The 25,370-nt window shown below is 42.9% G+C and overlaps 1 protein-coding gene across 1 annotated transcript in view; it reads right to left on the reverse strand.

The window, feature by feature from the left end:
- Positions 1-5,540: 5,540 nt before the first annotated feature.
- The window catches only part of LOC146802310 (uncharacterized), a 32,382-nt gene continuing 12,552 nt past the window's right edge, over positions 5,541-25,370 (reverse strand). Inside the window, exons 2-3 of the mRNA XM_085620421.1 lie at positions 15,007-15,089; positions 5,541-6,215 (exon numbers count right to left, since the gene is read on the reverse strand). Coding sequence (XP_085476547.1) covers positions 5,803-6,215; positions 15,007-15,088 — 495 coding nt within the window. The 5' untranslated portion in view covers position 15,089 and the 3' untranslated portion in view covers positions 5,541-5,802. The remainder of the gene's footprint in view (positions 6,216-15,006; positions 15,090-25,370) is intronic.

Consider the following 25,370-nt stretch of genomic DNA (forward strand, 5'->3'; position numbering starts at 1 on the left):
TAAAAAAACAGTGCCCCTCCGTGGGTCACCCCTTTTGCTTTTGGACCTTTTAGGCCACACTAGAACCATTGTTCTTTAATTATTCCTTCCAAACCCAGGTTCACATATCGAGGTACCCTTTTCTCCCAAAAACCCCAGCTACCAAGGACTGAGCAAGGGACTAATTTATAGAGACCCTCTTTAGGACCCAGTACCGTGTCATTGGCCTTGTTACTGGAGGTAGGTGCATACTTACCACCACCAATAAACCTCCTTCCAACATCACCTATTTGTGACATCTGAACTTGTATTCAGTCTCAGTAAGGGGCTTACTATCAATAAAGAGCCATACCTACACAGGTGGAAGTGTCTACACATTCCTACTCTGAGTACCTTCTCATTGCAGGTTTCATAGACAGACAAACATGTCTTGAAGAGACCCAACAAATCCTTTACGGGTCGAAACGCCTACACTCAACCCCTAGTGGTTATAGCTTCTAAGTAAATTGCTTCACTTTAGTTGGCCTAAGGACTAGGGCGGTTGTCCTCGAATCTGGGGAACTGGGTTCGAGTCTCGGCAACGACGCTGAACATCCTGTGATTTATCGGCAAATCATTTAATCTCCTCGTGCCTAACAAATAATTAATTTGTCCTCATGTAACGCAACTGGTGCTATGTAAAGCGCTCTGATACCCGATTACCCAAGTTTGCACTTATATAAAACTCTGTGAAATAAAATAAATTAAACAACTATTGGGCAGGATTCACTTTCTACAGTACTAGGATACCCAAGTGGGATGTTTTCTTCAGTGTTTTTACCGTGACTTTGTGTATATGAACGTATCACAAACAATGACCCCTCGCACTTTCTTCATTTGTTTGTTTGCACCTGCCCATGAAAAACGTGTTTGAATAATTAAGGTACATGTGAGAATCTAAGTGCCTCTGAGTACTATTTATTCATGAAAGGAACATCTGTGTGTAACTTCCTTCATACTAAATTGTGCTTGATTCCTACTTAATACCTAGGATTAGTACGCAAGGTAGCAAGTTTAATGAGTCCCACAGGATCAATTATTTGTATCCTATTATAATACACTGAGCATGTTGACAAGAGGTGTGGAACCATACGAGATCCACTATGAAGATTACTGATGCCTGATGCATATAAATTAAATGAAACAAGTTAACCTGTAGCATAACTATCTGGAAAAACTTGCACATCACGCAGGTATGTGCTTGAGATGACAACTGGGAGTTAGTTCATTCGGGAATGCGGATTGTCTTGCCTTCTTGAGACACCAGCGGACAGAGCTCCATAAAACAATCTTGCCAGTTAGCACACCAACGGTTTGTTTAAAAAGCCCTATTTTGATGTAGATTATCTTAAAGGTTTGTGTCATGTCACAGTCGTGGAGCCATCTCTTCCCTCTACCCCTCTCCTGAATGACCTGTCGTCTCCAAGTCTCTTTTAAGAGGTTAGAGGCCCAGCCTATTTCACAAGGCATCCTACAAACCATATTTTCTCCCCTCCTGACTTGGTGAAAATATGTTTTTTAAATCCTTTTACATGTATTGACAACTTCATTTAACCATTGGTGAGATGTTGCATGTATCATCCTCCCAGGAAGTAGAAAACTGTCCTTTAACGAACAAACCATTTTTTATTTGAAACTTACAAAAGATGGTGAGAGGAATGCTTTCGAAACGTCTACAAACTGGCAATTTCTCTGGGGAGCATTCACCCATTTTCTTGTTCACCATTGGGCCACTCTAGACAAAGACCTGACCTATGCAAATCAGTATTGACCATACTCCTCATGGGAACAGTTCACCCTGAACTGCCATGCGAGGCCTCTTCCAGAACACAGCACAATCAACTCCAGACTGGTTTGGGCCTCGTTTGGGATTTTCAGTGATGTAGGGCTTTGTGGTAATGGGGAGGTGGTCGTGGATTTCTGGTAAAGTGGTGTGCTATTGAACCCTTTATTATGGAATTTGAGAGTTTGACATGCCTCTCGAGAATGCTTATCATGTTTGTGTGTGTGTAGTTGACAATACCTAGGAACGTGTCCCTAAACATGTACTAAAGTGCATTATCAATTAAAAAGTAAAAATCTTTTGCTAACAATTTATACTGTATGTTCTTTTCTGAGCTAAATATAGGATCCCACTAGTGACTACTCCTTTATAAACGGAATATCAAAAAATATCATGTCTTCATTATTAATAACAAAACATTCCTGCACCGTCTCTATATGCTGTCTCTGCTTAACATTAATGGACCCCACATCACAGTCATGTTTTTTTCCTAAAGATGCTGATTTTGTCCCTACACAGTCCTGCTATGCCTATCTCCAAACACATCAATCTCAATTGCTGAAGCTACCGTGAACTTCCAATTCAGGATGGGCAAAGTTCAAAGTTAGACACAGCTTATCAGTGTTGCCCTCCATTAAGTTGCACTTTAAAAAATCTAGTTGCATATGGAGTAGCCTAGTTTTGATACCACCCTGATATAATGAAGGAGTGCATGTGTAGTCGGCCCTTGAATATATTCTGTGTGATTAACGTTACTAAATGATAGTTGGGGTATTGTGTATTTCACGTATGTTTAGAAGTGTAGCTATTGAAAGGACTGGTTTACTTATGTATTAACAATCGAGAGAGAACCGAACTTATAAATGCATTCACAGTGTGGACCTAATAAACGCTGTATGTAGAGAATGGTGTTTAACTTTCTACACGTAACTAGAAACGTACAATAATAATGATATTGAATTTGAAGTTACATCTTTTCATGTTGTTTGCATTTATTCATTTCTTAAGAAATTGCATTTGCTCTATGTGTGGAAATGGGCACATATTGAAACTCAGTACACTTATAATTTAACATGAGTTTCGGCCTGAAGAACAGTTCCAGCTCAAACTCATAGGAAAATTATATATTGCTTAATCTTTGCTGGAGAATGTGTGCTTAAATTTTGTTCCCACTGCAAGGGGACAGGGCCTCGTTAGTCAGAAGGGGACGGTTTTGTTCTCGTGAGATAGCAAGGAATGAGAAGGTGAATCTTGGAGAAAAGAGAAATGCGGCAACGAGCAAGACGACGAGTTCTCATGGAGTAGGAGAAACATGGCAAGGATGAGAGAAGTAACAATTTATCGACGTGGGAAAGGTGGTGCCTGTATCCCTTTTGTGCTAGGAAGATTGAATTATTATTGAGGAGTCACATGCTTATTAACATATCTAATGCTGAATTGTAGAGAGGGACACAGCGACCCGTTAGGACTTCGAGGGGTACAGACCTCTTCTTATGCTTTGTGTGACTTCATGCTACATGACCCTTGGTTGCATTTCTTCTACTGAAGTCTTTGATGGTTGACACCTTTCTATTTGCTAACTCAAAATAATCGCAATGCTTTCTTAGTTTAGTGTTGTCCCTTTTGGAGATAGTGCAGTGAAAGATACTGTGCTCGTGCTTACCATCGATAATCACCTGATGCATTTTAAGCACAATTTATTTTCTTCCTCTCCTCTATCACTATAATAGAGTTAGACGTATGCTTTTTGTTATATAGGGTTCATCTCTTCAGGGGATTTGGACTCACTTTGTTTGTTATGTATTTCTATACCATAATGCTGAGATTGGTTTATATCAATTTGTTTTTGAATTTATAACTAAAACTTCCTAATCCTTGAATTGGTTGAGTGAGTTAATATGTAGCCAAATTGATTACACTGTATTAAATTTAAATGGAGAATGTTTTCTCCCTCTTACCTCTGAAGCAGGGAAAAAGGTTGTCATAGTTATTGGGAATGTTTATATGGGCCCAGGCTCCATCACATATCTGGTGCAGTTTTCATATAAAAGCTCTTTTTCTGCAACATATTTTTGCAAATTTTCTGGAGATTCAGCCAGATTGTTAAGTATCCTACACAACCCAACAAACTGTATGTAAGTGTTTTCCCTTCATTCATCACTGCACTACTTTCAACCCTGATTACTCTAAAACTCCCATTTCAACACTTTCAGTAGAAATTGATAATGTATATGATGACTATTTAGGTAATTGTATTTTAATTTTTATCTTTGTAACTTGTTTAATGTCTCAACATTTGTCCTACTTGGTTTCTAGTAGGCGGTTTTGAAAACTACCAGTGCATTAGTACTCAGGATCACCCCCACAATCTTCTGTTTACAATAGAATTACATAAATGTCAAAAAGTACTATTGATGTCTGTGGGGTCCTTCAAACAATGTAGCATTCTTGTTTGTCCATCGGGCTGTAGAAATGTATTTGTGCTTTTGCAACTTGATGATGGGTTTGTCCATTGTCAATGTTTGGAAACCATTGCCATGCAGGACAGAGTGCGTCACTCTTAGGTTAGGCATGTGCTTGGCCAGCAGGGTGGCTCTCTTAGAGACAGACATACTTTTCAGGGAGGAGATCTGGTGGGCCTGACTTTGGTAGTTAGTCCATATTTTCTGTAGTAAGTCCAAACTGTAGTTGTCCTTGCATGAGGGTGAATTGCCTGTCCTGCTAATGCTATGCTGAGCATGTTTCTCTTGTGAGTTACTAAAGTTTGTGAATTACTGATTTAAAAAAATGAATTGTATTGACATTTTATAACCAGTGTGTAGACCTGGCTCTTCAGCTGACTCGGACTCGGACCTGCACTCCCCCACCCCCAGCGCCTTGAGACCCTCGCGGGTAAGTAGCGAGCTTCACAATTCCCTGATTGATTGATTGATTTAGTGTGCTAATTTTAGAAATTCCATATTTACATTATGAAGGCAGTATGTCATTGTAGTCATGTCAGTGACATGATAACCAGCGTTTCAATCAAAGCTCGGATGCATGAAACTCTGATGTCTCAAGTACTAACACAGTCTAATGATATCTATGCAGCCTGGTCCTTAGCCCTTTCCTGAGTCATGGTTGGATTGTGAGCTTATGCAGGCATGTTTGTACTGTTGAATATTGACAACAACAGCATTTTTGGTGCAAGAAAATCAAGGGACAAATGAAGTGTGTATAGGGAAGTGTAGATATACTATTCCTAACTCTTCATCTAAGTACCCTGAAGATATATGTACTATGTATATATGTAGATATGTATGTATAGATATGTATATATGTGGAGTTAGGTATATACAATTTAGACATACTTTTCTATCAATGTTTTATTTTTGATACTCTGTCCTTGATCTTGTATAGTGATTTTCAATATTCAGGGGGCAGAATCCAGGCATCCATGTTGTTGAATTGCTAAAATGGATGGACAACATATGAACTTCTGGATCACTGGCTCTGCTTCACTGGGTCATGATGTCGATGTGGGTAGCACCCTTGGTAATGCCTTGTATTGCTGGTCAAATCATGACTCGAACTAAAGAAAATAACATCTATGCAAAATAATTATCATAAAATGTGTCATATTCACTCAAAATAAGGAAACAAGTGCATACTATATGCTGTACTGGACTGAAATATGCAAGGTACGGGAATACAAGAAAAATCAAACACATGAAAATATGTATCATACAAACAATAAATCTAGAGTCAAGCATGAACACTTTATTTTCTTTTGATTTCAAAATCTGATTTGATTTTTACAGTTGCATATATTTAGTTGGCAGTGTCAGTGATAGATTCTACACTACAACTCAATTTAAAGCGCAATTAATTGTCAACATTTTTCATCTCACGTTCTCTGTTGCCTTTTCCAGTAGTTACAATGAATGTGCCTAAAGGTTGTCGAATGGAACTTCATATAATCACCACACGTCATATTACTTTCCCAGCAACAGAGAGCGGCCTTATGCATCGGCACCCACCCGGTAGAAAGAGGAAAAAACATCAATTGATTCTTTTGCTGCCTCTAAGTGTTGTATTGCGTTCGATCGGGCAATTCTGGACAAATACAACCCATTGGATGCCTTCAAAATCACCTTATGATCTTTATACTCAAGATCAAAGTCACAGTCGGGAGACTTCTTGTCTTTGTCTGTCTTGATGGCGTTATCCTCGGATCCTGGGTGCAGACATAGATACTCGCCCTTGTAGTCGGTGATGTCCACCTTCCCCCCGTTCACGAAGCACACCTGGAGCCAGGTGGTGTTGTCCCTCTCGCACTGTCCCAGGATCCCCTCGGACCTCGAGCTCCAGTACATGCCGTTGTCCGTCTTCAAGGAGAGCCCCTTCGGGGAGCAAATTAACTCATGGGAAGCATCTGTCAGAGGAAAGATGATTTAATACTTCTCATACTTTTGTAAAAAAATGTCATCTTACCTAGTGGTGCATTTGTACATATCATTAGATGATGCCGCTCATTGGTTAGTAAAATAACTCCGGCCTCACATCTAGGTTAATAGACCTAACCAATTTGGCTAAGCTTTCTGTTGTATCTTACCAGACGTAGCCAAGTTGTATTTTAAGTGTTTCTTTATTAAGATAAAGTTGCAGGATGGCATTCAAGTACAATAAGTTGGTTTCCATGCAGACCTGCCATTCAGCCTGGTAATCCTTATGCTACAGCCCCACCAGGAGCAGCCTGCCTGCTGCTCAGCCCTTCTTCCAACTGTCCCCACTCATCCACCCAGGCACCCAAGCATTCCAAGCATCACAGTCACACCAACATTCCACTCTCAACACTCACACTGGCTGAGCAGCAGGGAGATAGGTAAACTGGGATACATATACTTAAATAAACAGGATATAACACTTTCAACTTTGAAAAGGGATGCATGAACAATTAAAAAGAAAATCAGTACACCCATTCAAGTGTCAAAAGTAGGACGGCCAGTCAGATTTCTCGGAATGTAGTCTTTAACTGCTGTGTAGGCCCACAGCAGACATCTGACAATTTAGAGGAATAGGAGAAAGGTGGGTGGAAGGAAGATGACAGGAAAATCTATCAATCAATGAATCAGTACTTGTAAAGTGTGCAAATCACCCTGATGGGTATCTAGGCACTGTGTGAGGTGGAGCTACTTGAACCGCCAGGTCTTGAGTCCACTCCTGAATTTGGCGAGGGAGGTAGAGGTTCGGAGGTGGAAGGTTCGGTAGTTCCAGGTTTTGGCTGCGAGATGGGATAAGGAGCATCCTCCGACTTGGGTACAAAGGATGTGGGGAACAGTGGTGAGGGCCAGGGAGGCAGAGCGCAGGTGTCTGGTGGGTTGGTGGAAGATGAGGCGGTTGTCCAGGTATTCTGGTCCCATGTTGTGTAGGGTTTTGAAGGCGTACGGGAGCAGCTTGAAGTGGCATCTCTTGACGGGGATCCAGTGCAGGCTACGGAGGTGGGGGTGATGTGGGATCAGCTGGACAGGTCCAGGATGATTCTTGCTGCTGCATTCTGGATTGTTTGGAGGTGCTTGAGGAGGAGTGTGGTGGTATCTGCATAGAGGGCGTGCCCATAGTCAAGTTGGTGATGAGGGATTAAGTGAAGGTTCTTCTGGTGTTGGTTGGGATCCATCTGAAGACTTTGCAGAACAGTTTGAGGGTGCTGAAGGAGATGGAGGCAACCGAGTTGACCTGTCGTCTCATGGAGAATTCGCTGTCGAGGATGATTCCGATGTTGCGGGTGTGGATGGTGGGGGTGGGTGCTGCTGGCCACCATCCCATAGTGAGGGGGCATTCCGAAGAGTAGAACTTTGGTTTTATCAGTGTTGCGTTGAAGGCAGTTGGCTCTCATCCAGTTGGCGATGTCGGTCATGGCGTTCTGGAAGTTCGCCATGGTGGTGTCTGTGTCTTTGGTGAGGGAGAGTATAAGCTGAGTGAAAAAGCACAGGAGATGATGTTGAGAACGTGGCGGTGAGTGATGGTTGCCAGCGGAGTTATGTAGATGTTGAACAGTGTGGGGCTGAGTCAGAAGCCCTGGCGTAGGCTGCAGATGATGCTCTTGGGATCAGAGGTGTACGGCGGGAGATGAATTCTCTAAGTGTGTCCGGTGAGAAAAGAGGATAGCATCTTGAAGATGTTGCCATAGATGCCGATGTGGTAAAGTCTTTGGATGAGGAGGTGGTGGGTGACGGTGTCAAAGGCAGGTGACAGGTCGAGGAGGATCAAGGCTGCAGGCTCACCGCAGTCAAGGATGGCTCTGACGTAGTCCATGGCAGCTATAAGGGTGGTTTCTGGACTGTGGTTTGAGCGGGTAGTCGGATTGGGAGGGGTCAAGCAAGAGGTTGAATTCCAGGTAGACTGTTAACTGGCAGTTGACTGCTTTCTCCAGTACCTTGGCTGGGAAGGGGAGGAGCGATATGGGGCAGTGGTTCTTGAGGTCGGACTGGCCCGCTGTGGGTTTCTTCAGAAGTGCTTTACCTTCGGTGTGCTTCCAGGTTTCCGGGAAGGCGGTGAAGCTGAATGTCGAGTTGATGATTCCAATGAGGGAGGGTCTGATTTCTATCCGATGGTGAAAGCGCGGTTGGCTATAATATATTTCAAAAGAAGTGACAGAGTGCACACCTATTTCATCCACATTTCGTAATGACGTTTATTCTCTTTATTAGATGAATAACAAAAAAGGTTTGATTACCCTGCCATTGAAGTATGTAAATAAGGGAAACGAAGTGTGCTATGGGACTTGTAGTACCTTAGTTTGTGGCAGTTCAAACGAATGGGTGATCTTCGATCTTAATGGGCGGTGCTAAATGAAAGATGGATAGTGAGTGTTACATAGAACAACAATATCAGGTTCTTAATAAGGGGCTCACGCGCAGTATTTTCCAGGTTATAAGTATGATATCAAAAGTGAAAACCTGAGTATGATTAAGAGCAAGGGAGTTTCTAAGTAACCAGTACAATGCAGGAAACGTGCTTGTAGATGCAGTGCGTAATGAGGTCAAAATGGTAGATGGCAATCAATCAGGAAAGGGTTCCAGATATGGGCGGGGATACATCACAGGCCTTTAAAAAGCAGCGCGTAGAAAGAACGTAACATTTGGATGGTTATCAGGTTGGCGGGAAGATGACTACCACAATAAACTTCGAAGGTACTAGTGAATATCACGTTTTTCCTTTGGTAACAACTAGAGTAAATTAACGTTCTTCGTTCGTATAATTAAGGGGATTGAACAATGTGGTTAAATACGTGGGAGTAAGACACACATAAAAAAAGGGATGTTTTTTGGAAGAGGTAGGCTTGAGTATCGTCTTAGCAGTAGTGTAGTGCTACGTTCTTAGCGGGAGTACGTCGATTGTGGGTTGAACTGTTTTTTTGTTTTTTTTTAAATGGCCTTTTTGTATTTAAATACAGTAATTTATATGCTCAAGTGGTTTACATACACAGTCTAACTGTAATGTTTTGAATTTATAGAGTACCCCTGACGAAGGGCCAGGAAAGGCCCGAAATGCATTGGGTGTTAAAGATGAATTAATGAGGAATACGTATGTTTACTCCATGCTTTGGAATAAGGCCTGACGGCATTTACCCTGCATTAAGGATATTGTTAACATATGAGGCCTCTCAAGTGACGAAGGATGAACATTGTATAAGGTTTAACAAAATATTTTGGGATTACATTGGCAACTGTGTTAAATGCGCAGGAATACGCTGTGCGTCCGGTATTGGGGTCAGTTGTCGCCCCAATTTTCGAATGAAAGCGCGGTTGGGACAGCGGTAGTTTGGAACTCCACCTAATAGCACCATGACTTTGGATATAGTCATTCATGCTAGTTAGTGCCCGGAACCTTGTTCTCACCTGCTACTCAGTAAGTCCGATAAGAGCCAATCGCGATAGTTATTGTTTGGCTCTATATCCACTAATGCTACATTAGAGGAGAGCTGTTTTCCCTACAGTGTGTTTACGGGAAGCAGGAGGTGAACTCTTGCTGAAGGCATCAGGTCAGCCACCTTTAGTGAGCCCTAGGGTAGCTCTTGTGATATTCAGGTACTCCTTAGACATGCTTGAGTAAGTAACAGTGCAAAGAGATCATTGTTGTGCTTATGAACTGTGATTGTCTTTGTGTTAGAGTGTATATGTTCTTCAGGATTCCAAAGAACAGTTAGCCTACTTCAGTATGCGAGGTAAGAACGAGTGAAGTTCATATTAATACCAGCAGAATACCTCTTGGAGAATGGACAGCACCCTCAGCGATGTAAGTGTTGTATGGTCTACCTACTGAGCCATGTCTGAGACATTATTATTCAGATTTCCTTGGCCCTCCAGGCCTCAGCTTATTATCACCAGTGTGCAGTTCAAAATATGGGGCGTTTGGACAAAATATCAGAATACATTACAATTGAAAAAAAATATTATGATGTAAAAATACTGTGCCCTACAATATCGTTGTTCAGGTCTCAATAAATTATTCTCTTGCTCACCCCTTGGTAGTTGGTACGAGCAGGCAGTCTCAACTTAGGAGACAGGTGTTTAAAGCATTTAAAAACACTAATACATTAAATGAGTAAGACACAACACATACTAAAAATCCAAAACCAATTTATAAAAGTAGGCAATATGTGTAAAGTTAAAATGGCACCCAAATGACAAAAATCCAATGTGGGAAAACAGAGATATAAATGTTTAGTGTTTAAATGTTTTCTAGTGCCTAAAAACAAATTGCAACAGCTTGGGACATCTGATCGCACTTGACTGGAACAAATACAAAGTTGAGGCCCACCGCGATGGAGCGCAGGTCAGCTACACTGAGCGGGAGGTCTCTGTCAAGTTTTTACTTTTGCACTTAATCATTTTTCTGGAGCTTTTCTGTTGTCAATGAGCGAGGCACCTCTTCGGGCCTGGTTTCAAGTCTACCACGGCGGCTTGCTTCAGCGCGAGGCCTCGGTGAAAATTCTGGAAGTCTCGTTGATGTCAATAGCTCCGGATCTTTCAGCCGGACGTACCTGAAATTCAGGCCGGATAGCGGTTCGACATGGCGGCTTGACTCTCAACAACGGATCAGTCAACTCATTGAGCTTTTTATAAAAGTTGCTCAAACTTCTAGATCTTCTTCCATAAAATCTTTCTTGAGTTCAAAAGTGTCCACAACAACAATTCAAGGTTCCAGAAGCTCTGAGTTTCTCCTTGGGATATTGGGACTACGTTTCCCACAATCCACCTGGCCAACACCTTTAAAATCCACTAGATGCTGTCCAGCTGGGTTCTTCTTGGTGGTGGTGATACAGAAGGACCTCTTTTCACCTGTTGCTTTCTGGCAGTTCACGCCTTACGCTTTTAGAGTCAGGCAAAGTCCTTCTTTTGCTGGAGCCCAAAGTGTGCAGCAGGTGCAGTCCTTGTGAATGCAGTCCTCCTGGTGCAGGCCAGGGGTTCAGTAGGGCATCCCTTCTTCTTTTTGTTTCTTTCAGGCAGTTCCCCCATATTTATCCAGTGTTCCTGGGCGTCAAGCAGGGGAGCACCCCTGACAAATGGCATCCAGGGTGCCACCATTAGGTATGACTACTTCCTCCAAAAGGTTTAGCAGGGCAGCCCTTCTTCAGATAAGGATCTCAGTTGCTGTGCAGTTCCCCCATATTTATCCAGTGTTTCTGGGAGCCAAGCAGGGGGACACCCTTGACCAATGATATGCAGGGTGCCACCCTCAGGTATGACCACTTCCTCCAAAGTGTGCAGTTTTATTGTCCCAGGAAACACTATTCTTGCAAAATCCAAAATGGAGAAACTCTCTCCTGAAGGGTTAAAGCTGGCGAAGCCAACTCACTGGACTGGTGTGGCTAAGTTTGTCTAACACTTTCCTTCCAGCCCCTCTGCTAATCCAATTATTGGGGCTCCTGTCTGGCTGGGAGTGCAGGATGTGGGGGTAAGCTTGTGCTACCCTAAACTGTCCTTCTCTCTTTGAAGACCAGTTTGGCTTCTCTACCCCCATCCTTCCTTTAGCTCTGCAACTGCCGATCTCCTCCCACAGGATGTCCTTTGTTTCTAGTCAGGCTGCTTGACTCCTCATTACGACAGCTTGGCTCAGCCTGGTAAAGGCTGGCCAATTAGGAGAGGGCTGCTGGAAGGCTGGATTTTGGCTCACAGAAAATAAAGTTCTATAACTTATTTTGTGTAATAGTTATTATAAATCTAACAGTGGCAAGTTATTAGATTTATCGTAACTGTCATTTTCATACTTTGAAATATATTTTTTCTAGCTAACTCCAGGATATATTTATACTTTAATAATGTATTCCCATGTTAGCCTATTGAGCTAATTCACTACAATAGGGAAAAATGAAATTACCAGATTGTCTGTCATCGGTGCACATAAAATATCTTTTATAATGTTCATGCTCATAGTTACAAGGCACCTTCCCACTAGGGCACCTATGAGAAACCTTCCAGGGTGACTCAAATGTAAAAATAAGGTTGTTTGAGTCTCTGGAAGTACTTTTATAAGTTCAAAGTTAAATTTGCATATACTGTTATTTTTAAAGCAGCCTGCGATTCAGCAATGGCTTTTAAAATGACAGCAGGTACCTCAACAGTGCACACTTAAGTGCTTTAAATCTACTGGGCCTCTACAGATAGTCTGTCAGTACCAATTGTAATTACACCTAATTACCATATACCATTTAAACAGAGCACTGGCCCTGGGTCTGGTTAGCAGAGCCAATGGCACAATCAGAGTCAGTTACCACTAGTGTCAGTCAAAAATTGGGGGTGATCAGGGAAAAAAGGATGACTTTCTCATACAGACCCCTCAAATGAAAGGTGATGGGTAACTAGCCTACACTCTGGTAGCACTTATCAACTAAGTGGAAAAACATGGAGAGTTCATCTGCTTTGACATGGGCAGTCCCAGGTCTGTGTACCACTGTGAAATCTATCCCCTGTAGTGAAATTGACCACCTCCACAGTTTAGGATTTTCTCCATCTTCTGTATGAGACATCTGAAAGGTCTGTGTTCAGTTTGAACACGGAAGTGAGTGCCAAACAGGTATGGCCTCAGCTTCTTCAGGGACCAGACCACAGCAAAGGCTTCCATCTCTTTTTTCTCTAGAGAGACATTGCCTGCTGATGAAGGCAAATGGCTGACATAGGCCCATTTCATTTACTTGTGCCAACACTGCACCAACCCCTTGTTCTAAAGCATCTGCCTAAACTATACATTTCATTGTGTAGTCGGGGGGCAGTAACACTGGTGCTAAACATAGAGCCTTTTTCAAAGTGTCAAAGGTCTTTTGACACTCTGGGGTCCAATTGACTTTCTTGGGCTGCTTTTTATAGGTGAGTTCTGTCAGGGGGGCACTATTGTCCCATAGTTCTGAACAAGCCATCTATAATACACAGTCAACAGGTGAGATGGGAAATAATATATTGGAGGCCTGAGTGCAGAAAGGCGGAAGAGACAGAGTGCAGAGATTGTGTGAATTTTTAAGGGATTTTTGAGGATACTTCCGGAGGTGTGTGGATGCACAGGAGTTTTTATTGTTCTCTGTGGTCATGGTGTGGTTGTATTTTGGGGCACTCAGAGCGACAGCACTGGTGGGTTTGAAGTGGAAAGAGGGACTTCAGGGGGAAGACATTAGGTTTTGGAGGGAGGGGTTCAGGTGTGGTTGCCCAGCGGGAGGACTGATCAATCTGGTAGAGGAAAATGTGCCAATTTACAGAGGTACACACATGAGAAGATTTGCCCTCTGTGCTGGTGGGAGTAGTTTTTTTGAGGGGAGAGCAGACAAAGGGAGGTTTTTTAGCTTAATAAGTTTTGGCATTGCAAGTTCTGGGAGTAATGAGAAAGGCGTTGTTTGCAACGTGGTTAACTTGGTACTCAGTTATTTTGTATTGGTTTGGTGACAGAAGCGGAAGTCCGGGGTTGGTTTGCTGCCGAGATTCAGCGTTTGGGGAGGTGAAGGTCAGACTGTTATTAGAGGAATGTACATTTGGGATGGACACTGCAGAATGGTGGCTAAGAGTAATGTTTTTGTTTGTTGCAGGATGCATTGCAGGACCTGTCATGATTTAGGGCATTCCTTCATAAAATGGACAGTCCATTATGCCGAATTATAGAAATTTGGGAAGCAACTGGGGTTTGATAACCTGACGGTGCAAAAAAAATGGTTCGGTAAAGGTGGAATGTATTGGCACGAGCTCCTACCAAAGTTGGCATTGATGATGAGAGTGCCCGCTTGCCCACATTTGCTTGTTATACATTTAGGAGAGAATAATCTCATGAACAGAAAAGGTTTGGCTCTATTGAAATGTACAAAAGAGGACCTTCTGGAAATATAAACGTTGTTTGGACTGAGCTTTTGCCCCATAGGGAGTGGAGAGACACCAAGAAACCAGGGACTATTGACAAGGCACTGAGGAAGTTTAATAGAGAAATTACCAGGGTTTGCAGAGTTAAAGGGATTTTCTTGCTGGAGCATCCTGGCATTAGGTATGAGATTCTTCACTTTTTTAGGGATGATGGTGTGCATCTGACTGTTTTTGGTATGGAACTCTATCTGCTTCAGTTGCATGGTGTTATGAAAGAGTTGTTGCGCTTCCCTTGCTAAGGTTTGGGGGGAGCAGAAAAACGTGGAGTTTTTTCAGGTGTCATTTGGGTTTTAACAACTTTTCAAATTATTCTAAGAAAATTGATGAGTTTGAGGCCCATTTGAGAGATGCAGGGGGAGGAGGAGTTGGAAGGCAAGAGGAAGGCAACAGTTTGAGTATGCGCATTGATCGTTGGATGTATGAAGTTGCGAGTGAAGAAAGGTTGTGCGCAGTTGACATAATATGGGTTATTTGGGAGGGGGAGGTGGATGGGTAGGTTGTCTTAAAGACAAGTGAGGACAGGGTGTAATGCTAGTGTGTATGGCATAATGCCAAGGGTTGTTTCAGTGAAATCCTTTAATCTGTCTCATTTTCACATTTTACACTGTTTCATGTGGTCGGTGGCTATGCCCTCTCGCCAAACCTTCTGGAAACTGATGGAATCAGCACTATAGTACAAGGTGTTACCCATTTATCGACTGTATTTATTTGTAAAATGAGTTATTCTGAGATAAGTGAGGCCTGATTGGACCACCTTTATTTTGTTATCCCATACATTGCTCACCGCCACCCAGAGTAGAAAAAACACACAAGATGGCTTCCTACCTGATGCCCCGCATGTGGCGTTCTCTCCACGAGCCACAAGAACCATGGCGACAAATACTGCCAGGAAATAAATCAGCGCCATCCTGTAAAAAAAGTAAATAGTTACTTTCTGAGATAAGAACTCTTGACTTCCAAGGGTGCAGCTATCCACGGTGCGGTGGCAAAAAGTTCCAGAGGGGAGGGAGTCTGTTCTATCCTCCACAGGCTGCAGTAATTTTAACACACCACCCACTCTGATTTTGTTTACAGCATCTGCCCAGGGCTTGAATCTAAGTTTACTCTTTTGAGGAGAGGGTGGGAGGGGTTGAAAGATAAGTTACTGTCCCAAGCTCCAGACGGGCAGTGGAGAGAAGTCTCTTATGGCCATATATTGTAGCATGGATGACTACTGCTGTATCCAATCACAAAGCAGGTCAGCCTCAACGAGGAAGTATCACAAGGAAGTGATCTGCCCCAAGGTATATGATTTCTGGAGCATGCAGTGTTCTTGGCTTCAGTTGTTCCTAGCTGGAAAGGAGATTCAGGAGTGGGGTCAGCTGTCAGGCCATACAGCAGGGAGCCGGGACATGTCCTATTGAGAAAGTGAGACTCAGGGGTGTAGGGCTTGTCTCCCTCTGATCTTCAGGTCCTAGGCCAGGCAGTCAGGATCAGGTATGAACGAAGTGGAGCTTAACTGTCTCTCTATCTGGAGGTGTGTGTTTTTTCTGTATCTCTGCATTCCACAGAGTATGCTGCGCTTTTCTGCAAAACAAATCTGTAGAATACATTCCTGCTCTATATTTGAGGTGCAGTACATAGTTTCTGTTCATTATCCCCAAAAGCTGGAAAATTTCGTCCAATGACAAGTTCTTTTCTGTCTGCACCAATAAACATAGGAACTGTCTCCCCCAGGAGATCAAGGAGTAAGATGTCTACTCCAAATTTATGAAAATGTACTTATTTAAGCAACTCTTTTGATCTTTAGATTTTTTTAATTTTGTTGTTGACCTTTCTAGGATGTTTGTCTGTAATTTGTGTGTTGTGCCAGTGTGAGATATCACTCAGCGTCATTGTTTGTGTTCAATAAATAATTTCCATTAACATCTTCTAACCTTATGACTCTATAATACATTGTAGCCTGCAATCCCGGTCTAAAATCCTGCTTCTGATTTCCTTATTCCAGTCAAGTTGTGATGTTTCTAGTCATCTGTATTAACAAGATGACATTGCTGCTCAAATGTACTACAGTTGAGTTGCGATGTTGCATGCCGGAGCCAGCAGCCAAGATGAAAGGCAAGTTACAGAGTATCATTGCTGACAGATTATGGTGCATTATTTCAGCTGCAGTTTAATGAACGAAAATGATAACTGACTTTTCATTCTGATGATCTCCTTTTCTAAAATAAACAGTGATCAGCAGAAACAATATATTTATGTCAACAAGTTTATTTTTAAAACGGTCTGGGTCATAACAGGAATGATAGACTCCCTTTGCATTGTAACATTTAACTGATTCTATGATATTTGTATTACAAATTACTAACTGATTTCTGGTGTATTTAATTTTGCCCAACAGACTTTCCTTTCACTTTTCATGTCTACAACCATACAATCTTTTTCATATAAAGGAACAAGATACAAAAGATATAAGTGGTTTGTAGGAAGAATAATGGTTTGACCATGTGTTATAAGGAATAAAATACCCTCTGCCATAAGTAACAAGCATTGGCATAGCCAATAGGTCTCGCCTTTGGGACCTTATAAGTGTTTAGCCATGCAACAGTTGCATAACTAAATACTTATAAGGTCCCAAAAGCGAGACCTGAAAGTGAAAGTAATCATGGTAAAGCGCGGCGCGCGCGCCCGTCCGCGCACATGCACTGTAGCTCTAGGCTGGCCTGGTAGCACTTTTTGGAGCCCTCTCAATAAGTCTCGCCAGACCAGCGCATGCGCTGCGTCAGGCGAGACCTAAAAATAGGAGACAAATACATACACAAACAAGCATTGCCATAGCCAATATGTCTCTCCTTTGGGACCTTATAAGTGTTTAGCTATGCAGCATATTTTCCTGGGTGCTGTACCACAAGAGATTGAAGAGCTATAGGAGAAAATCCAGTGAGCGAGAAAGAGTCAATTAATGGGGAGGGGAAGACGGAGGAAGAGAGAAAGGTAGAGGAAAACAGAAATGAAGAGCAAGAGAGTAAACCCCAGCTTAACAATTTGGAAAGACGATTATGATTGGGGTGTAATTATTCATCAAATGTTAGCTCAAAAAGAACTAAGGGGCATATTATCAAGCACGGCATTAAAATTATCGCCGCAGAGAATTCCCATAGAAGCCCATGTTGACAACACAACATGGGCTTCTATGGGAATTCTCAAGGGCATATTATCAAACCCATTATCGCCGCTTTAGCAGCAGTTTTCTGCCGCTAAAGTGGCGATAATTTTAACGTCGTTTCTTGATAATATGCCCCTAAATGTTACCACTACTTAGGTACTAAGTAACATTTTATTCATTATCATTCTTATTTCAAGACGTTGTTGATGAAGGCAGGAAGAGCTACGTTTATTTAAAGAACAGCTAAGTACTGTACACAGTAATAGTGATGGAATAATCATTTAAAGAGGGGTTGTTTTTAATATGCTACAGTTATCCATACAAAGATCCTGGAAAAGCAGATCAGTTAAATAGATACAGCTGTAAAGAGGGCTCAAAGGCTGGAAACATTGCATATTCGTTTAGCAGGCGACCGGCAGGATAAGAACCAGCCTTTCTGGTCCATTGTTTGGAGTCACGTGCCGTCACTTGAATAGAGGACACCAAAACCAGACATTCTTTTAAGACACACATGTGAGAAACGTGCCTGCTATCACGTGGCCCCGGTAACTACCGTGGCTCTCATAACTTTCAAGCGCGTGCTATCAGGGAACTAAGCAAATGTCAGAGGGAGGGTAAAAAACAGGAAAACAATGTGTCATTTTTCACCAGAAAGCTGGTGCCTCAATGTACAAGAGGTAACGCGAGCCGAAGAAGAGGCATCATTCCGCACCACCACAACCTCCCTGCCATAGCATATAAATGTCTTCTCTCAGGCCGGGCGTTGAATCTAATTTACACGACGCAATCCATAGACTTCGCTTTTACATCCGGATTGTTTTAATGCATCTGTGACAAATGAGCAATGGGAAAACGAAGCCAAAAGGAAGTCTAAACAAGCAAGAGATAAAACAAGCGCGAAAGTGATCGCGATCAAACATCAAAGCGAAAATGAACGTAATAGCGGAGAAGCATGGCGCGCGCGCCCGCGCCCGCGCACATGCACTGTAGGTCTAGGCTGGCCTGGTAGCACTTTTTGGAGCCCTCTCAATAAGTCTCGCAGAGCATCGCTTACGCAATAGCTCAGGCGAGACCTAAACACACTATTGCAAGTTACCTCATAGTTCCATGGCCGTATGAAGGAAATTCTCTAGTATACACAGTAGACCTTGGGCCTGATTATGAGTGTGGGAGCAGGTCGCCACGCCAGTGCCCCGCTCCACCCTGCCAAACTCAACTGCCAACCACCTGCCATATTACAGGTTTCCTCGTGGTCTGGCAGGCGGTCCTTCGGCGGTCCCATGGCAGTGCCGATTTGAAAAGCACCGCAATGGGAGCGCCAAAGTCTGTTCCTGCACAGCATGGACTGTTCAAGCAATGCCATGCCTGTAAGGGTGCATGCACACAGGGGGGCACACCATGTGCCCCCCTGCATGTATCCCCTGGCTCAGAGGCAACAGGGGGCCCTAACTTCGTTTCCTCAACACCAGCATTTTCATGGATTGAGCACTGCCATGAGACCACTGGCAGTGAGGAAACTCATAATATGCTTTGCGCTGCCACAGCGACACCGCCAAACATATTGTGGGCTCAGACCACCATGCCACCCGTTCCGGTGGTCCTATGGCGGTTCGACCACCATAGTCATAATGCGGCAGTACCTGACTGCCACTGCACCTCCACCGCGTTTTTGGAGGTCCAATGGACCAACAAGCACATAATTAGACCTTTAGAATGAATAGTAGGGGGTACTCTATTCCATATATCTTTATGGCATGTAGCAGAGGCTTGGCAAATTGCCCTATCTTTGTGCACCTGGGCATAGAAAAAGTAGATATGAACTTGCTGGCTCATCCATTATCTCAGCGACACCGTACTATCTAATATATGTTCACAAATTAAGAAATCATGACTTTTGTTCATGATCACTGTAACTTGAAATACATGGATTTATTTATGATAACAGCACAATGTGTGGCTGGCAGGAGGCTGCAATTGTTGAATTGCGTACATCTTTAAATAAAATATCACTTAGCAGCTTCACATACCCACATTTGTTGCTGAATCTGCTTTTTCCGCATTTGCTTTGCTTCATGCACTAAAATTAAACCCACATAACTATCTCCTGGCATCTTAAAACACCTGGCATTCACAAACAGGTCTGACTACATAGCCTAAGCAGGTACAAACTGTTCTTCTACATGAGAGGTATGTCAATTTCTTTCCAGCAATTCCTACCTTAACTGATGCTCAGTTAAATGACAGAAGAGCGCAGAGACCACTAGTGATGGCTGACGCATACAAAAAGTGGTGGGGCGAGGCCGCGGGTGGGAGTGCAGGAATGTAATAATAAAAAAAACTGTAGACTAACCTTAAGCTGCTAGCCACCTCCCGCGTCGTGCATTGTCGCATTTGTCCTTCTGGCCCAGCAGACACTGGGACAGGATCACAGACTCCCTGTGCAATCCCTGCGCTGCTGTCATGCTATAAGAGCAGTGTGGGGATTGGCCTAAGCGGGCTGACAAGACACTGACAAGACGCAGACACAGAATCTGTGCTGTTTCTCTAACCTGGCTGTTCAATACAATGAAACCTAAGTGCACATGTGTGCCTGAGAAGGCTGGTCAAACACACATGCGCACTTAGAGAGTGCACTCCACTCCTACTTCCCACTCCCACTGCCCAGCCCGACCCTCCCTACACACGCTGGCTGAGCCAGCTGCTGAAAAATAAAACAATAATGAAATATCATTTTACTTTTAAGTTGCTGGCTCAGAGCCAGTGGGGCGATGATCCTCTGCGGAAGGGCCACCCCTGGAGACTACACAGCCACCTCTCACAGTAGGTTAAAGGTCAGACTATGAACCGAGCACCGCGAGTAGCAACTCCAGCACCTTGAACCCTCAGGGGTGATTTTCTGCGCTTTATAAATCAAGAGTGATTGATTGATTGATTTTTCCACACCAATACCAAATTTCTTGCTTTTAGTGACCATGCAGCTATCACATATCAAACGGAGTGGGGGCATAGTAGACATTTCACTACAAATCAACTGCCAAATACATTAATTGCAAGGAAAAATGGGGTCGTTCTGAAGTGGGGAAAGATGGACACCGCAAAGCTTATGCGTACGACTGTCACTAAGATGCTCCATGAAACTTCTATGTGCTTAGATCCAAATCCATCTACTAAGGAAATCCCATTAGCCTTTGATTGGATCCTAGTCAAAAGTCATAGTAATCTCCTCCAACCGAATGTTCGGCAGGTGCCTAGATAAGCTTTCTGGTTTGGCAATGCCTGTACTAAGGCACTAAAGAAACTTCACTCTGCTTTGAGGTCGAAAATGAGAACCGTGGTCTTGGTAAAAATGGCACGCCTCTCTTACAAAGAAGCGAGAGCTACTAGGATGAGGGTTCCAAAGGAAGAAGCCTGGGACAGGTTACAACAAGCAGCAATATCAAAGAATAGTGAGGACGTTTGGAGTGTAATCAATGCCCCGTTCCTTAAGGATGAATTAGAGATTACCCTCGATCAGCACGTTAGTGAGAGGCATGGGTGGCATATTTCTAAGAGGTTTTTGGGAAACCAGGAGAAGAATCCTGTGTGTTACCCGGTCTCTTGGTGTCCACCCCTGAGGACACATTATCCTTTAGTTTGGCAGAAATTAGATTTGCCCTGAACTAGTGCAGCACCTTGAGGGCATCTGGCCCAGATGGGGTCCCTATTGATTTCTTTCTAACCAACCAGGCGCTATGGGCTCCATTACTTACCAACGTCTTTAATGTCTTAACCCACACAGGAGTCCGCCCTTCTTGGAAAAAGATGGTTATCATTCCATTTTATAAAAAGGGGGACAAGGCTATCCCTAAAAACTATAGACCTATATCACTCTTGGATAGCACAGCAAAATGAATGGGTCACTTACTCCTGAACAGGCTAGAGGTGTGGGCTCAAGAAAGGAATATACTATCTTGTGCTCAGTATGGTTTTAGAAAGGGAAAGGGGACAATTGACCAGTGCCTCAACCTAAATTTGTTAATTGCCAAGTACACTGCGACTAAGGAAGACCATCTTTACATGGCATTTATAGATCTATCATCTGCCGTCGATTGCGTGGCCCACGATAAACTATGGACAATAATGGAAGGTATGGGTAGGGAGAAGTCCATAATCAATTACATTCGAGAGATGTACACTTCGGCTTCAGCGTGTGTCCATTACGGTAGACAGGGCGAATGTACAAGACACTTTGGAATCACACGTGGGGTGAGACAGGGGTGTGTACTTGCCCACTTTCTATTCTCACTATATCTTAATTTTGTGGAAGCCGCACTGGTTGGGCCTACCTCAGATGTCCCTTTTATTGACTCATATCCAGTACTGTTACTCCTATGTGCAGATGATGCGGTGCTAGTGGCACAAACTGGCAACGCACTGCAGACCCTCATAGAAACATATACTAAATTCATGAAGAACCTAGACCTCAGGGTAAATTAATCTACAGCTTATGTGCTTGTGGCAGGAGCGAGACTTAAAAAACAGCCAAGACTAAATATAGAAGGAAGAAAATTGGAGGTGGCGGATACTTTCTCCTATTTGGGAGTACTATTTGACTAAAAAAATACGTTGCAAAACATGGTGGAGAACAGAGGGCTTCTAATGGAAGGACGTATAGGGGCTCCGTTTAGATTCATAAAAAAGCTTGGATCCAAAGATACAATCAAAAATATTTATGAGGCAAAATGGATATCTGTTGCTACATATGGGGCAGCCGCGCGGGGATGACTAATACATCTGACTCACTTCGAATGGCGAACAGCTTTCTGAAAAGATTAGTAGAGTAGGTGTCCCCGAATCGTGCTCCAGCTATAATTGTCACTTTGACCTGGATGTCCCTTACAATTTGTATAAGATTCGCTCTGCTCCGACTCTCTTATGGCATTCAGTTTGGAGAAGAGAATCATTAAAGCTAACTCAAGAAAGTCTGCTGGACTGCCTAAACCAACATGGTAGAAGTAAGCTAAAGTGGCTTTAATATATAAAGAGCAGCTTATACTCCATTGGTCTGGGCAAATAATTTGATAACCCATCCACATGTACAGTTGTTTCTAAGGCTGAACTGAAGGAGTTACTAACAGGAAAACTAAAGAGAGATAGGTGGGACTCTAATTATATTAAATCTAGGGTCATATAATATAATTTTGCACCGAGAACAAATACAATTGGCACTACATATCTATCCTTTGTTATGAACGCACAGCACAGATATTTATTGCTGAGGTTTGGTTTGAAGTACACTCCCCTCATGTTAGACTTTCCTTCCAATTCTTACTCTGGAGATGCTCTTTCACTATGCCCATGTGATGCACGGTCCTCTCAAGGGGAACTTCATCTCTTATACTTTTGTAGTCTGTATAATGAGGAAAGGAAAAGATACATCCTCCCACTCATCCATATTTTTTATTTTAGACAATGTTACCAAGCTCTCTATTTCTTACAGTCGTTACCTGATCCTTTTTACATGCTATTGCCTGGCTTGTTTCTATGGTGTGCCTTAAAAAGGAGAAAACAACTACTGTATATGAAATACAAGGAAAGTAATATATGTATTCTTTATACTTATTCTCTCTCTTTTTAGCTGTGCTGTGCCAAATCATATAATTTTAATTGGAATTTTTTTTTATTTTTTATTTTCCTCATATAACCTCCGTAGCCATAGCAACCTCTCGACCTGATCCACCGCTGATGCTGATGACTTGGTGGTTTTAGTCTCAGCTGTTGTTCCTTCGGGGACCGCCCAAAGTACACATTATGAGCTGACCAAGAGGTTTTAATCATTGGAATTTGACCTTAAGCTAGTCTAAACTACTATCCGTTGTGTTCTCATCAAACAAATTCCAAAATAACCCAGTAGCGGGCCTACCTCTGTAGGTATTCACCCATTGATCCAGAGCTCTAAAATAAATAACTAAATTCCACCAGGCATTCCAAGAGGGTGGAGCCGTCTGACGCCACAGTTTGCATATCTCTCTCCAGGCCAGAAGGATCATATAAAACACCAACTTATATTGCAATACATTCATTTCTTGCCTCCCCCCAGGTTTAAGGGTTATCCCAAAAAGTATAAGAGATGGGCTTACCTCAACGTCTAAGCCCAACACCCTCGAGATACTCTTACCCACATTTTTCCAATATTCATGTAGCTTGGAACAGGAGACAAATATGTGGATATCATCTGCATTCAGGGAGCCGCACCTCAGGCATCTTGCTTCTCCACCGCCACTCATTCTTGAAATTTTTAGGGCAGACCAATATAGCCTGTGAATTGTAAAGAAGTGGTTCTTTCTGAGTGCAGCAGATTTGATTATCGAATAAAGAGTATCTATTGATACTTGCCATAATTGGTCTAACTCCTTTCTCGGCAAGTAGTTTTCCCAAACTCGAGTTGGCTTGTCGGTCTTCCTGTCTGCTGCAGCTAGAAGGTACCCATACCAAAGAGCCACCTCCTTTTTCCTTGGGGCCATGTCTTGTAAGTCACTTTCCATTGGACATTCCTCCAAAGGCGGCCAACATTGATTCTTACACCAGGAAGCAATCTGATAGAATGTAAACATCGACAGGGTGCCTCTAGCGATGATATTCCAATGTTCCCAAGAAAAACATTCATTGCTTGAGACAATATCCTTCCAGTGCATGACACCAGCCTCTAACAGAGGACGAGCCAAAACATCTAGGAGGCACTCCGGAGTTCCTGTGGAACCCCACACAGGCGCCCACTCACTGTAATATGACAGGCCCAAACAGTCACGACAACTTAACCATCGTGTGGCCGCATTAACACAAAGGCTGGAGGCACTGGAAAGTAAAGTGGGATAACTCGGTCAGGAGGTTAAGGATAATGCGCAGGAGGTGGTCAGGTTAAAAGAGAGAGAGCGTGATATTGCTGAGAGGCTGGAGAGGCTTGAAAATATATCCAGAAGGAACAATATAAGGATACTAGATTTAAAAGAAGGACTGGAAGGGGATCATTTGAAAGCATATATTATCAATACTCTTGTAAAAGTATTCCCCCAGCTTTCCTCAGCATCAATACGGGAGAAACAAATACAGCGCATTCATAGAGATCCCTGCAGGCTAAACCCTGCACGAAAGAAACCAAGGAAGATCCTAGTATGCATCCAATCCTACCCCTTGAAAGAGCAGTTATTGGGGGCAGCCATTAAACTTAAATCTATACAGGTTAACGACACCTCCTTTAAGAGTAGGTCTGACATCTCTAGGGTAACAGAAGATAGGAGATGGGAACTAGGAAAGCGGATGGATGCGCTGAGAGAGATGGGGGCGCAGGTGCAGCTGAGATTCCCAGCCTTCCTGAAAGTTCTCTGGGCCAATAAGATGTTCAATTTCAGATTCCCGGAAGAAGTAGACAAATTTCTAGATCAAACCAAGACTAGTAATTAAGGCAAAGGAGGGTCGGTCCCATATATACCTATTATATTTTACCTTTTTTTTTTTTTCTTTCTGGCAGGAGACGGGAGAGCCACGACTCATAGGGTAATAATTATTGCCACGGTTAGACAGGGAGGGTTCCCGGGGGAGGGTGTTGTTGTGTATAGGGGGAAGGGATGGTGTGGAGGGGTTCTGCACGTGTGTTGGTGGGGAGCATTGGGAAAAAAATTTAAAAAGCAATGTTAAACCTTTTTGATACAATAACCTTCAATAGCTTTAGCAGAGGGTGGGACCAGGATAATGATGGTGGATAGACCCGTACAGGGATCAAGACGAAATCTGGGATTTTATGCTGGAATGTCAATGGGTTGAGAATTAAGAGAAGACTGCGTTTGATCCTTCAATACCTAAAAAATGTTCGGCTACAATTTTTATGATTCAGGAAACTCATCTTTTACAATCTGAGTGTAAGGCATTATTTGATAAGGCAAGATGGGTAGACAAGACCATAGCTTCAGATCAGCAGTGCTGTTCGAAAGGGGCTGCCATTATTCTGAAATCAAACTCAGGGTTTGAGCTTAATAAATCTCAGGTAGACACAATGGGGCATTGGGTC

Source organism: Triturus cristatus, chromosome 8 (genome assembly GCF_964204655.1).
Source record: "Triturus cristatus chromosome 8, aTriCri1.1, whole genome shotgun sequence".
NCBI lineage: Eukaryota > Metazoa > Chordata > Amphibia > Caudata > Salamandridae > Triturus > Triturus cristatus.